General features: G+C 46.0%; 1 protein-coding gene across 10 annotated transcripts in view; it reads right to left on the reverse strand.

The window, feature by feature from the left end:
• Positions 1-15,306, reverse strand: part of DCTN1 (dynactin subunit 1) — a 144,032-nt gene that overhangs the window by 63,440 nt on the left and 65,286 nt on the right. For 8 of the 10 annotated variants that reach the window (XM_084626590.1, XM_084626589.1, XM_084626588.1 and 5 more), the window contains exon 5: positions 4,419-4,439. The exons of the other annotated variants lie outside the window; for them this stretch is intronic. In XM_084626590.1, the coding sequence (XP_084482716.1) occupies positions 4,419-4,439 (21 nt within the window). The remainder of the gene's footprint in view (positions 1-4,418; positions 4,440-15,306) is intronic. 10 annotated transcript variants of the gene reach the window in all.

Raw genomic sequence — 15,306 nt, forward strand, 5'->3', positions numbered from 1 at the left:
TCATCTCCCCATACAGCGATCAGATCCAGTACCTCCCGTTCAGTCCATGCTGGAGCTCTTTTGCAACTCTGGGACTCCATGGTCACCTCTGCTGATGAGATCTGTACGGTCACCTGTGCTGATCACCTTGCCACACTGGCCAAACAGGAAATGAAATTCAAAAGTTTGCGGGGCTTTTCCTGTCTACCTGGCCAGTGCATCTGAGTTCAGAGTGCTGTCCAGAGCGGTCACAATGGAGCACTGTGGGATAGATCCCGGAGGCCAATACCGTCAAACTGAATCCACACTAACCCATATTCGACCCAGCGATGTCAATTTCAGCGCTAATCCCCTCATCGGGGAGGAGTACAGAAATCAATGTTAAGAGCCCATTAAGTCGACAAAAATGGCTTCGTTGTGTGGATGGGTGCAGGGTTAAATCGATCTAGCACTGCTAAATTCGACCTAAACTTGTAGTGTACACCAGGGCTGAGTCAACAGGACACTATGCACCAGCCTGGGCATTCCATGCAACTGCCCATAATCCCGTAAGTAAACTCTCCAAAGCCACTGTCCAGGGAGGCCTGGATCCCTGAATGTGGGAACAGGACACTGCCCATCTTTCTGAGCAGAGGTCAGGCTGTATCTCATGGAAAACAGAGTAGGGCAGTGCCCACCACAACCATCTTCAACTGCTTCTGCCCTTTGCTATTTCCCAAGCTGCTTACGGAATCTTGGGCATCTCTCCCCATTACTGATTGGGGTCAGTCTCCTTAAATGACCTGCACCTTGGGGCATCTCAGAGCTTAAAAACCTTGTCTCCTCAAGGAAGAAAAAGCTGGTGCCGGAAGCTGGTCCCACGAAAATGGCGACGCTGATTACTCACATCTGACCAGAGCCTCTCAGCACATGGGAGCAGAAAAGCTCCTGGGTCCCTGCTTCCAGCGTTACCACAGCCTGAACTGCCAGGCTCCTGTGCCAACCTGCACATAAACGAATGGCTTTTCCACCACTCCCTGGTGGACATGATTCCAGGCTGAGCTACTGACATTTCCAAGGCAGATACCTACAGGTTTGGGTTAAGACAGAAAGGGGTCAAGCTTTTCGCTCATTTAACCCCTCAGATGTCAGTTTTTGCAGCTCTTACATGCCACTATTCTACTGCAAGGCTGACATTTCAGGGAGGGGGAACAGTCCCAGGTATCTGAGGCAGGACTTGCTCCCTGCACAGTAACTGCTATGCCAGACCACACTGTAGCAATGAACAGAAGACTGTGTGAGCTGTAATTTCATTCCAAAACTGGAGAGAACGGCCATCTTGCTGCCTTTAAACAGCTAGCTTACTCTCCCTTCTCCACCGACCTGTCACACTGCAGGTGGCAGGAGGTTTCAGCACTCTCCCGGTGTTGCACTCCCTAGTGAGCTGGGCCAGAAGCGCACTGCAGCTGTTCACTCAGCTGCGTTCTTTATTTGTGCAAGTGCAGCATGGGCCGAAACATCAACTGCTCCCCTCAGCAGATTCACAACGCCTGTCCTTGGCATCTCTGGTGGGATGAATGCAGAAGGACAAGAGCAGCAGATACCTTTGGGGAGGAATATGAACTTCATTGCTCTGTAAGACTTTGTGCTACTGCACAGCTCCATGGTTACCAGCAAGAAGCTCCTGGCCTCCCCCTGCACCCAGTATGCAGGCCTTAAAGGAAACTGACCCAAAGGTGCAGCAGAAGTTCTTTGACGTGTCATGTGGAAACAGCAACTGTCTCGATCCTTGAGAGAAATAGGCAACTGGGAGCCCTCGAGAAGAGTCACTCTGACCCCAGTGGAGGCCAGGGTGGAGTTAGTGTTACTCACTGAAGGTCATGAAGAGAGGCAATACCCTTGAGGCAAGAGGCTACCTATTCCACCCTCCCTGCTGAACACTGGGATCCAGATGGCAGGCAGAGAGTGGAAGAGCGTTGATTATTTGTATTTGCTCTTTGCCCCAGTTTAAGAGGTGGGCAATCTGCCACCCAAAATAGAGCAGGAGGAAACATCTTTTAAACCGATTAAAGCCCAGCATATACCATGCACTGCAAAGAATTACCTAATCTCATTCATACGGATTTGCCTACTAATGATGTTATTTCTTTTTAAGCATTAGTAGTTTTACCAAATAGAACCTTGGATTCCCAGACACTAAAATGGTCACAAGGGCCGCAAGGAAAAGAGCCAGCAAGTTGATTGACGGTTTCAACCCTTAAAATGGAACTGTGAGGAGCAGGTCGAGAAGAAATTTTACAAATGAGCTGAGTCTGGTTTGTCACACTGGGTGGAAGTTCTAGGACATACCTGTCTGATCTCGGTTTCCATCTCAGGGTTAGTCCCACAGTGTTAGTGAGGAAACCCCACTTGTGTCATGGGCTCTCTGGTATCGGTTTGATTTATAATTACTCCTTTTAGAATGAGACAATTAATACTCTGAACAGATGGTACCGTATGTGCACAGCCTGCCACCAACCCAATTCAGCGGCGATCTTCACAATGAAGTAAGGCAAAACTGGAAAGTAAAATCAACACACTCTAAAGATTGTATAGAAAGCGTACAGGGCCAGGAAAGCCAGAGCTGGGTGTGAGTAATAGCAGCATGCAAAATAGCAGGGACAAGAGCTAGCGGGAGAGTGAAGTAACAGGGCCAAGCGCATGCAGATCAGTAAGCTCAGACACATGCGGAGATTTCAGACTGGCCAGAGGTCACACAGGAGGTCAGAACAAAGAGGCTTGGAACAGTTACTACAGTATCACCCAGAACTCCAAACTTCCAGGGGAGCACAGCTTCACCTCCTGCTCTGCTCCCCATTGGTGCACGGTTTGGGAAGGGACAGACGCAGTTCTGGGCTCGGATTCTCTCTCCTCCCAAGTGCCAAAGGGTTCTATAGACTGGAAGGGAAAGCGTCACAGCAGCACGAGCTGGCAGCCTATGTGCCATCCCTCACAGGAACAAGCAGGTACTGTCTCACCACCTCTCTTTGGCATTTCTAGTGGGCCCATCACTGTAGCATCTGGATGCCTAGAGTGTTTGCAGGATTGCCTTGTCAAAGTTACAACATTCCCCCATCAGACTGCTCGGCTCCGCCGAGACCCGCATAGCTTTCCTTTTGCTACAACTGCAATTTGAAACAAACAACAGATTTGTGGGGATTTTCTGGCCTTCTCTTTTTCCCTGGCTGCTGCCACGATATAACAGGGGTGGGTGTAAGGGAGGTGGCTCTTTCAGGAGAAAAGTTAGTGTCTGAAAAAGAGGGATTTGGGAAAAACTGTCATTTTACAGGTTTCAGAGTAACAGCCGTGTTAGTCTGTATTCGCAAAAAGAAAAGGAGGACTTGTGGCACCTTAGAGACTAATTGGTTAGTCTCTAAGGTGCCACAAGTCCTCCTTTTCTTTTTGTCATTTTACAAGTATTACATTTAGGGAAAATGGCGACTTGTCTTCAAAGCAGAAAGAAAACGTTCGTTAGCCAGCAGTACCTGCTTCCAAATTCAGATTTTTTGCTCTTTTGAGACAGTGTTTTCCCTATTTCTGAGTTTATCTTCTTGGCTATCTATTTCTGATACTTTCTATTTCTGATACCACAAAATAGTCCAGTGACAACCTGCCTCCCTTAGCAAACTGTTACACATCGATTCAAAAACCATACCAGGCCCTATGACAACACCTCTTTGATCATCCAGAGCAGTCACTGTCTGTTTTCATCTCTCCCTTTAGACAGTAAATTCAATGGGGCAGGGAGTCTGCCTACATCTAGGGTGCACAGCTCTGAGCACACTGTTGGGGCTTTACACAGGAGATTTACATCCATTACAGCAATAGCTGGAAGGAAACACAAGGCAACGGAATGTGAAAGCCAAGGTTAACGTATCAGCCTAAGCTATAGGATGAAGATCACAATACTTGTGTTGGGCCTTTGGATTCTAAAGCCAACTCTTGTGTGTTGGTTTCAAGAATTTCAATACATGCACCCAGAGAGAAATATGATGGGCACATTTCACAAGTACAAATAGTTAACTCACACCCAGTACTGGTGTGAAAGCTTTACCCTGTTGCTGTGAAGAAACAGCAGAAAGTTCTCAGAACTCCCAAGTAAAACAACATTGTTTGGTTTATGAGCCCATGTTCCCTACCAGGTTGTGTGGCAGGCTGAGAAGTGGTGAAGGATACCTTCCCACAAAGCAATGCTCTTCCCCCAGTCAGTCATGTGGACTCTAATTACCTAGCATCTTGTAAGCAAGCTGGGCCAATCTAGGCGCCGGAGAAGGGGAACACATGCAATGAGTAAACATGCGACCATACAATGGAAGGCACATCAGCAATGAGTGACAATGAGCCGAGATGTATTTGGGGGCATTTCATGCGGCCAGGAGATTCTGCGACGTACAGATTAATTGCCAAAAAAAATGCACCACCTTTTTAGGTTTCGCTCCGCGCTGCATGAAGAGGGGACAAAGGTTAGAAGTTAGAGTTTACACTGCCTGGACAGACAACAGAAGTGAACCATTCACACGCCTGCATGTTACTATTCTGAGCGGTTATACAGCTTTCCCTGCTGTTCCTGAGGAAGGTACTTTGATCTGTTCTGCTGAAGTCACCAGTCCCCAATAATACAAACAATCAGCACGGAAGAAAGCACCCAGATTAGAATCATAGAATCATAGAATATCAGGGTTGGAAGGGACCCCAGAAGGTCATCTAGTCCAACCCCCTGCTCAAAGCAGGACCAATTCCCAGTTAAATCATCCCAGCCAGGGCTTTGTCAAGCCTGACCTTAAAAACCTCTAAGGAAGGAGATTCTACCACCTCCCTAGGTAACGCATTCCAGTGTTTCACCACCCTCTTAGTGAAAAAGTTTTTCCTAATATCCAATCTAAACCTCCCCCACTGCAACTTGAGACCATTACTCCTCGTTCTGTCATCTGCTACCATTGAGAACAGTCTAGAGCCATCCTCTTTGGAACCCCCTTTCAGGTAGTTGAAAGCAGCTATCAAATCCCCCCTCATTCTTCTCTTCTGCAGGCTAAACAATCCCAGCTCCCTCAGCCTCTCCTCATAACTCATGTGTTCCAGTCCCCTAATCATTTTTGTTGCCCTTCGCTGGACTCTCTCCAATTTATCCACATCCTTCTTGAAGTGTGGGGCCCAAAACTGGACACAGTACTCCAGATGAGGCCTCACCAATGTCGAATAGAGGGGAACGATCACGTCCCTCGATCTGCTCGCTATGCCCCTACTTATACATCCCAAAATGCCATTGGCCTTCTTGGCAACAAGGGCACACTGCTGACTCATATCCAGCTTCTCGTCCACTGTCACCCCTAGGTCCTTTTCCGCAGAACTGCTGCCTAGCCATTCGGTCCCTAGTCTGTAGCTGTGCATTGGGTTCTTCCGTCCTAAGTGCAGGACCCTGCACTTATCCTTATTGAACCTCATCAGATTCCTTTTGGCCCAATCTTCCAATTGGTCTAGGTCCTTCTGTATCCTATCCCTCCCCTCCAGCGTATCTACCACTCCTCCCAGTTTAGTATCATCCGCAAATTTGCTGATTAACCTAAACAAGTCTGTGAAAGGTGGCCTGCCAGCATGTAGCAGACAACTGAGCTGGCAGTTGCCTTGAGGCTTGTGGGCTTTATCCCAGAGTAACTATAATCAGGCTTTGGCTCCTAGGGCATTAAGGCTTCTAAGGTTCCAGGAAAGAACATTTTGAAAGGCAAATGACTGCACATGACAGTTTAGTTAATTGTGAGGCAGTGGGGTCTAGTGGAGAGAGCACTGGACTGGACTCAGGAAACCTGGGCTCTATTCCCAGCTCTGCCACTGGCCTGCCAGGTACCTTGGGCAAGTCACTGCCCTTCTGTGCCTCAGTTTCCCCAACTGTAAAAAACAGATAATGCTGTAGATACTGCCCTGCTCTGTGAAGGGCCTCACACTCTGCTGATGACAAACGCTAGAACAGCTGGGTATTATTTTGTTTCCAATACTGTCAGTTAATGCATTTGGCCCCAGAAGCCTGGGATTGCTAGGGAGGTAGGTCTGCCCCAACCTCATCCCTAACAAACACTTCCTATTCCAAACTGACCCCCCATTCAGCAATCTCTGCTCAGCTGCTGACTGCACTACATCTGGTGATTTCTTTGCATCTTACAGCCATCCACACGTCAAGTTCCCCACTGTAAAATTAGAGCCGAGTGAATTAAAACTGGGCAGGCCTGCAGTAACCAAGAGGGATATGAACAATTGCTCATGACTGGGTTATAACTAATATTTAAGCCTCAAATTATACAAAGATAAGGGCTTGAACATGTGACTTTCCCCATTAGACAGATCTGCCCTGGCTGTGTCGAATCTATCTACCAAACCAGGCAGAAATATGTTGAGAGAGAGAGAGAGAGAGAATTTTCTCCTTTCCCCAAGTAGCACTGACCTCTACAGACATGCTACCATGAGTCACTTTCCATATCAAAACCAAAAGCACCATCATTATTTCAATTACCACAGCAGTCAGGGTGAGGCCGAGGGAGAAGGCTACTGTTGCCATATTTACATGTGTGTAAGCCTCTTATTTCATCCATTTTAACACAGGTCCAGTGTCCACCCTCCCAGAGATTAGCAGTACCGTTCTGCTTTGCCACCTCTATTCTAGCTTTACCAAGCAGCATGCTTTCTGGCAGAGCGCTCTCAGTCTGAGGCTGGGATGACAGACGCCCTTCAGGAACATGAACAGGTGGTGTTCACTTTATATTCAAATACCAGGAGCTTTTTACATAAAAACAGATTCAACAATACATGCATTTACTTATCCTCCATTTGGATCAGGACACAACACAAGGTACAAATTCTATGCTATTATAAAGTGCCAAGGGAAGTCTTAAAGCAGAGAGAATCTCTGATTTCTAAGTGGCTGGTTTACCACGATGCAGTCACAGATTACCAGCATTTATCCCCGGGATTAGCAGAAAGGACTGGAGATAAAATTCACATGAAATCCACCCCCAGCACAGAGACACATTTAAGTGATGCAACCTATGTCAAGAAACAACTCTTTCCCAGTGTTACCCGTACCACCTCAGTGTGTTAACATCTGTCCATTGCCCTGCTGGTTTACTGTTAACATTGCAATGGCTTTGGACCAAGAAATAGACCATTTCATTCCATTTTGGGGCTCTCATGAGCAAGCTTCAACGATGTGCGAGACAATATTTTAATTAAGGCAGGAATGTTTCTTAGTGATTAAAAAACTGGAACTGGGAAAAAGGACTCCTGGGTTCCATTCTCAGCTCTGCCACTGACTGATCGGGTGCGGGGGTTGGGGGAGGTGCACATGTTAACAACAGACAATTCTCCAATCTGCATCTCAGTTCAAAGTAGAAATCCTTACCTAGAATCGTAGAATCATAGAATATCAGGGTTGGAAGGGACCTCAGGAGGTCATCTAGTCCAACCCCGACCAATCCCCAGTTAAATCATCCCAGCCAGGGCTTTGTCAAGTCTGACCTTAAAAACTTCTAAGGAAGGAGATTCTACCACCTCCCTAGGTAACGCATTCCAGGGCTTCACCAACCTCCTAGTGAAAAAGTTTTTCCTAATATCCAACCTAAACCTCCCCCACTGCAACCTGAGACCATTACTCCTTGTCCTGTCATCTTCTACCACTGAGAATAGTCTAGAACCATCCTCTTTGGCACCACCTCTCAGGTAGTTGAAAGCAGCTATCAAATCCCCCCTCATTCTTCTCTTCTGCAGGCTAAACAATCCCAGTTCCCTCAGCCTCTCCTCATAAGTCATGTGTTCCAGACCCCTAATCATTTTTGTTGCCCTTCGCTGGACTCTCTCCAATTTATCCACATCCTTCTTGTAGTGTGGGGCCCAAAACTGGACACAGTACTCCAGATGAGCCCTCACCAATGTCGAATAGAGGGGATCGATCACGTCCCTCGATCTGCTGGCTATGCCCCTACTTATACATCCCAAAATGCCATTGGCCTTCTTGGCAACAAGGGCACACTGTTGACTCATATCCAGCTTCTCGTCCACTGTCACCCCTAGGTCCTTTTCCGCAGAACTGCTGCCGAGCCATTCGGTCCCTAGTCTGTAGCGGTGCATTGGATTCTTCCGTCCTAAGTGCAGGACTCTGCACTTATCCTTGTTGAACCTCATCAGATTTTATTGGCCCAATCCTCCAATTTGTCTAGGTCCCTCTGTATCCTATCCCTACCCTCCAGTGTATCTACCTCTCCTCCCAGTTTAGTGTCATCTGCAAACTTGCTGAGGGTGCAATCCACACCATCCTCCAGATCATTAATGAAGATATTGAACAAAACCGGCCCCAGGACCGACTCTTGGGGCACTCCACTTGATACCGGCTGCCAACTAGACACGGAGGTAAGCCCCAGGGATGTTGGACCAGGCTTAGGGGAGGTAAGACACAGGATCCTTGGATGAGAGTTGCTACAGTTGGGCAGTGTCTTTTTTTTTTTTTTTTTTAAATCTGTCTGTAAACTCTTTTGGACCTCAGATGTTTGTAAAATTATCCCATGTCCCTTTAACCTTGGGAAGACCTGAAGAAAAGGGAGACTATTTTGGCTAAAGGTATCATCTCAAAGACATGGCTGGTAACTCAACTATAGGGTGGCAAAATTAGTCCCCAAAGGACATGGAGACACCTTTTCCGGTCATGTGCCATGTTAGATCACTGAACACTCTGATGCAGTGTATTTTAGGGTTATAGCTCAAGGGGGCACAGGGTGCCTATTATTTACAATAGCACTTTCCCTTGACTCTAGTGTCATCTAGTGGCAAAATACTGTTAATCTGCAGCTCTTGAATGTAATGAGAGGCAGCAAACAGCAGTAAGACTGTCCTTGGGAGAGGTGGGAAGCTGCTCTGTGATGTCATCAAGCTTCTAGACAGTATTTTTACTAATACAATTAGGCTCTTCTTGAAGAGCAGGGTATTGCCTCAAGCAACGATCAGCGTGCTCTGCAAATCCAAATGGAATCATCAAGGGACAAGAACAGTTGTAAAATGCATTTCAGCACAAAGGTGTGATCACCCCTCATGCCCAGTAAAAATGGGAAAGGTCTTCAGTATCATTCCGATTACAAAGATGATGAAACCAAGGCAGAGAGGAGAAGTTATCTGCCCAAAGTCGCACAGAATCAATAAAGGCCCGTCTACACAGGAAGTTAATTTGGATTAAGGTAGGATGTGAATTTAAAACAGAATAGCTATTCCTGATTAACTCCCTGTGTGGATGTTCTTAGACGCTCATATTCCAGAATAAGAGCATCCACACAGGGAGTTAATCAGAAACTCTTCCCTGTGTAGACAAGCTTTAAGTAGCTGAGCACTGCAGATGGCCTGAAGGAGAGCAAGGCTTGGCTTTGATGTCTCAGGGCCTAACTTCACTGTCTTGCACCTTGTAGAGTTATTTACCCCTGTGCAAAGGGGATGTAAATGCTCCCCGCAGCGTGAGTGAATGGACTGTTCTGATTTGGTAGCATTTTTACAATGACTTTGCACACAGGTTCCATCGCCTTCATGCTCTTAGCTTTGTGCTAACTACCATGCTGCTTGAAACAGCCTCCGCTCCCCATCTGCCAAGTCCCCTCTTCTTCTGGTAAACCCACTTCCTTCCAGGAACTGATCCTTCTTCCTCACTCTTCTTGAGATGCTGTCCCATGACTTGCCTAAACAAGACTAAACCTTGTGAGGGCAGAGAACACATCTTACTCTAAAACCCCATGTAAGTGTTGTTTAGTAACAGATTGAGCCCAATAACTTGTGTGACTATCGAGGATTAACAGGATACAGTTCTAGGACTCTGCTCTTTTTGCTTCTCATTAGACCCACACTCGCTACTGAAACAGTTTTCAAGAAGAGGGGATCAGACACCACATCCCCTTCCTGAAGAGGAAGAAATATGTCCAGAAAAGGCAAAGCAGAGAAATGAGGAGAAAGCCATGAAGTCTGGGCGTCTCAGTACTTCCTATCAGTCCCACCTTGGTTCTTGGTACCACATTCTCAGAAGCAGAAAAAGCAAAGAGGTACCACGTTAACAAGAGAGAACTGCAACGAGGCAGTAGTTATCTGCCAAGATCAACATGCTAGAAGAGACGCCACAACACAGAAAATCCACATCTCAGAAATAGATATTGTGATTTCTAAGGAATTTGTGCTAATGGATAGTCCACTCCTAACAGGCCATGCTTTACACTCAGGGTACTTCTACCCTGCAGCTAGGAGGTGTCATTCCCATCTTGGGCAGACATACAAGTGCTAACTCAGCTCGACCCAACTGCAGTGTAGACAGCCTCTGGGACTGCGAGGCAGGAGCGACCACTGCTTCGCAGGAGCTGGATTTGTTCTTATACTAAACATTCTTTAAGGTTGACTTTACTGTGAAACATTCGACTGATAATTTTCTGGACTTAGATGATTCAGTGTCTCCACAGAATGCGTCTCTCTGTATAGGTGCTAAAAACTGGATTCAGGATGAAAAACAATTGTGGCAACATGCGATGAAGGCTTGCGTAGAGACGTCATTCAGAATAAAGATAGGATTCTCAGACAAAGAGAACCACGGGCTACAAGCAGAGGTGGCTTCCAACACTAGGCTGGGAACACTGCTGACGACAATGCCAGGAAGCTCTCAGGCAACCGCTATGGATAGCCTAGTAGCTCTGAGTTTTACAGAGTAACATCAGGCCAAGGGAAGGGTCATCTCACAGAGGAGGAGATGACACGGATTTTGATGGCATTTCCTAAGCTATTGCCATACTCCCTAGCAAGACACTTGCCATGTAATTTCAGACAGCAAATGTTGGTTCCTCCATAACTGGCCAAAGAATGGGGTTAGTAAAATCAAGACTTGCTTGTAAGAAACCAAATCTGGATCAGACAGTGGTAACTTATCAAACCAATTCCCCTTGCAGCACTGAGTGCTTGTCGTTTTGAGTGGAATAGCCTCCATACCATCAGCAGCAACTTGATTTAAATGGGCAGCAATGCTGGGGAATGCTTGAGCATGTGCTTTGTTAGAGATTTTGGTCCCAGGACTCATTTGGCCCTCAGCACCAAAGCATCAAAGGAATGGGCAGAGTCTCCTGGCACAGGGGAACATGCAGAGTCTCTAAAGCAACCAATATTGAGCTTTGGCTCCTTTGCCTAGGATTGTGCGCCGGCTCAGAGCCAGATTATTAAGTGTCTGGGCACAGGCTTGCCACGCGCTGACAGAGGAGCGAACTGGGCAGTCAGAATTTTTAACATTAAGCCCTAAAGCAAAACCCTTTCTAAGTATCTTCAGTATTTATAGGGTACCAGTCAGAGTGTCATTTACGCACCAAGTTACATGCACAACTTGCCCACTCATGGGCAAAATGCTGTGCGGGCAGCTCAGAGCATTTAGCCCACCTTGTTTCCATGTGGGCAGCTATCCCAGGTCACAAGGAAATAGAGCCTGAGCTGGCAGAGCCCTAACTTGCAAAACCGGTTTCCAATACTGAAGATGAAAGGAAGACGGTATGTAGCTGAGCATGCAGCTTTCACGGGTATCAGTGGGCGTTTTGTATTCTGTCTGACAGCAGTAAACAGCAGTTAAGAGGATGTCCAAATAACCCTACAGCACATTTAGAACACTGGCAATTTCCACAGTGAAGGTTTAGGAGGAGGACTATCCACAGCATGTTACAATGCAGGAATCATTAGATGGGATAGGCTGCATGTAGTCCAGTCTCTGACAGTGGCCAGCACCAGATTCTTCAGAGAATGGTGCAAGAAAAACCCAAGTGAGCCACTATGGAATAAACCCAGAGGTTCTCAAACTGGGGTCGTGACCCCGTTTTAGTGGGGTTGCCAGGGCTGACTTAGACTTGCTGAGGCCCAGGGCCGAAGATGAAGCCTGAGCCCCACCACCCGGGGCTGAAGCCTGAGGGTTCAGCCCTGCATGACGGGGCTTTGGTTACAGGCCCCCTGCCTGAGGCTGAAGCCCTTGGGCTTCAGTTTTGGCCCCCCCTGCATGGGGCGGTGGGGTTTGGCCTTTGGCCTCCCCATCCTGGGGTGTGTGGCTCAGGCTTCGGTCCCCTCTCCCGGGGTCATGTAGTAATTTTTGTTGTCAGAAGGAGATTGCAGTGCGATGAAGTTTGAGAATCCCTGGAATAACCTGTCGAGTGGGGAAGTCTCCGCCTAACCGCAGCAGTTAGTGTTTGGCTTGTGTTATGAAGATGTACAAAACCTGTGCACCCTAGCTAGTGTAACAGTGAACGTCCGAGCAGCTCTTTGACTGCATGTGGTCAGGTTGACCAAGGTCTCTGAAGGATTAAAGTATAGCATCTATGCCTCTGCTCCAATTTTCTGTTGGCTTTGGAAACATACATTAAAACTAGGTTCAATGGGGGCAGGTGACCAAAGCCCACAGGTCAGTCAAGAACATGGAGACCTGGGAGACGGTTTGGAATCTGGGAGGAGCATGGGCCGTTATAGCAGGGATAAAGGAGAGACAAGACAGAACTGGGGGAGAATCAAATCAGTATCTTAGATGTCTGTATACTAATATGAGAAGTATGGGGAATAAGCAGGAAGAACTCGAAATACTAGTAAATAAACACAACTATGACATAGTTGGCATCAGAGTGATCTGGTGGGATAATACACGACTGGAATATTGGTATTGAATGATACAGCCTGCTCAGGAAAGACAGGCAGGGAAAAAAGGGAGGAGGTTTTGCCTTAGATATTAAAAATGAATACACTTGGACTGAGGTTGAGATGGAAACAGGAGACAGACTTGTTGAAAGTCTCTGGGTATGGATAAAAGGGGTATACCACAAGGGTGATGCCATGGTAGGGCTCTATTACAGAGCAACTAACCAGGAAGAAGAGGTGGATGAGGGTTTTTTTAAATAACTAACAAAATCATCCAAAGCACAGGACTTGGTGGTGATGTGGGACTTCAACTACCCAGACATCTGTTGGGAAAATAACACAGCAGGGCACAGATTATCCAACAAGTTCTTGGAATGTATTGGAGACCATTTTTTATTTCAGAAGGTGAACACAGCTACCAGGGGAGAGGCTGTTCAAGATTTGATTTTGACAAATTGGGAGGAACTGGTTGAGAATTTGAAAGTGGAAGGCAGCTTGAGTGAAAGTGATCATGAAATGACAGAGTTCATGATTCTAAGGGATGGTAGGAGGGAGAACAGCAAAATAAAGACAATGGATTTCAAGAAGGCAGACTTTAGCAAACTCAGGGAGCTGGTAGGTAAGATCCCATGGGAAGCAAATCTAAGGGGAAAAACAATAGAAGACAATTGGCAGTTTTTCAGAGAGACATTATTAAGGGCATAAGAGCAAACTATCCCACTGCATACGAAAGACAAGGAAGCATGTGTAGGAAGTTTCTTACCCCACTGCGTAGGAAAGATAGGAACAACGGCAAGAGACCTCCTGGCTTAACCAGGAGATCTTCAATGATCTAAAAATCAAGAAAAGTGGAATCTAGGTGAAATTACAAAGGATGAATATAAACAAATAATACAAGTATATAGGGACAAAATTAGAAAGGCCAAGGCACAAAACGAAATCAAACTATCTAAAAACATAAAGGGTGACAAAAAAACATTCTACAAATACATTAGACGCAAGAGGAAGACCAAGGACAGGGTAGGCCCATTACTCAATGAGGAGGGAAAAACAACAACAGAATATGTGAAAATGGCAGAAGTGCTTAATGACTTCATTTCGGTTTACACCAAGCAGGTTGGTGGTGATTGGATGTCTAACATAGTGAATGCCAGTTGAAATGAGGTAGGATCAGAAGAGGCTAAAATAGGGAAAGAACAAGTTAAAAGTTACTTTGGACAAATCACATGCATCCATCGAACTGGGTATTCAACCACGACAGCTTATGCTCCAATATGTCTGTTAGTCTATAAGGTGTCACAGGACACTGCTGCTTTTACAGATCCAGACTAACACGGCTACCTCTCTGATACTTGTACAAATTAGATGTCTTCAAGTCACAACGGCCTGATGAAATGCATCCTAGAATACTCAAAGAGCTGACTGAGGAGATATCTGAGCCATTAGCGATTATCTTTGAGAAGTCATGGAAGATGAGAGAGATTCCAGAAGACTGGAAAAGGACAAATATAGTGCCCATCTATAAAAAAGGACAACCCAGGGAATTACAGATCAGTCATCTTAACTTCTGTACTCAGAAAGATAGTGGAGCAAACAATTAAGCAATCAATTTGAAAACATCTAGAAGATAATAAGGTGATAAGTAACAGTCAGCATGGATTTGTCAAGAACAAATCATGTCAAACCAACCTTATAGCTTTCTTTGACAGGGTAACAAGCCTTGTGGATTTTTTTGGGGGAGGGGTGGGGGGGGGAAGACGCGAGGGAGAGAGCAGTAGATGTGGTATATCTTGATTTTAGTAAAACTTTTGATACCATCCCATAAATAAACTAGGGAAACACAATCTAGATGGAGCTACTATAAGGTGGATGCAAAACTGGTTGAAAACCATTCTCAGAGAGTAGTTATCAGTGGTTCACAGTCATGCTGGAAGGGCCTAACGAGCGGGGTCCTGCAGGGATCAGTTCTGGGTCCGATTCTGTTCAATATCTTCATCAATGATTTAGATGATGGCATAGAGAGAGTACACTTATAAAGTTTGCAGACGATACCAAGCTGGGCGGGGTTGCAAGTGACCTTTGGAGGATAGGATTAAAATTCAAAATGGTCTGGACAAACTGGAGAAATGCTCTGAAGTAAATAGGACGAAATTCAATCAGGACAAATGCAAAGTACTCCACTTAGGAAGGAACCATCAGTTGCACACATACAAAATGGGAAATCACTGCCTAGGAAGGAATACTGCAGAATGGGATCTGGGGGTCATAGTGGATTACAACTAAATATGAGTCAACAATGTAACACTGCTGCAAAAAAAGCGAACATCATTCTGGGATGTATTAGCAGGAGTGTTGCAAGTAAGACACAAGAAGTAATTCTTCCACTCTACTACACTCTGATACGGCCTCAACTGGAGTATTGTGCCCAGTTCTGGGCACTACATTTCAGGAAGGATGTGGACAAATTTGAGAAAGTCCAGAGAAGAGCAACAAAAAATTATTAAAGATCTAGAAAACATGACCTATGAGGGAAGATTGAAAAAAATTGGGTTTGTTTAGTCTGGAAAAGAGAAGACTGAGAGTGGACATGATAACAGTTTTCAAGTATGAAAAGGTTGTTACAAGGAGGAGGAAGAAAGTTTGTTTTTCTTAACCTCT

The sequence above is a fragment of the Lepidochelys olivacea genome (assembly GCF_965140295.1).
Source record: "Lepidochelys olivacea isolate rLepOli2 genome assembly, chromosome: 4".
Classification (NCBI taxonomy): Eukaryota; Metazoa; Chordata; order Testudines; family Cheloniidae; genus Lepidochelys; species Lepidochelys olivacea.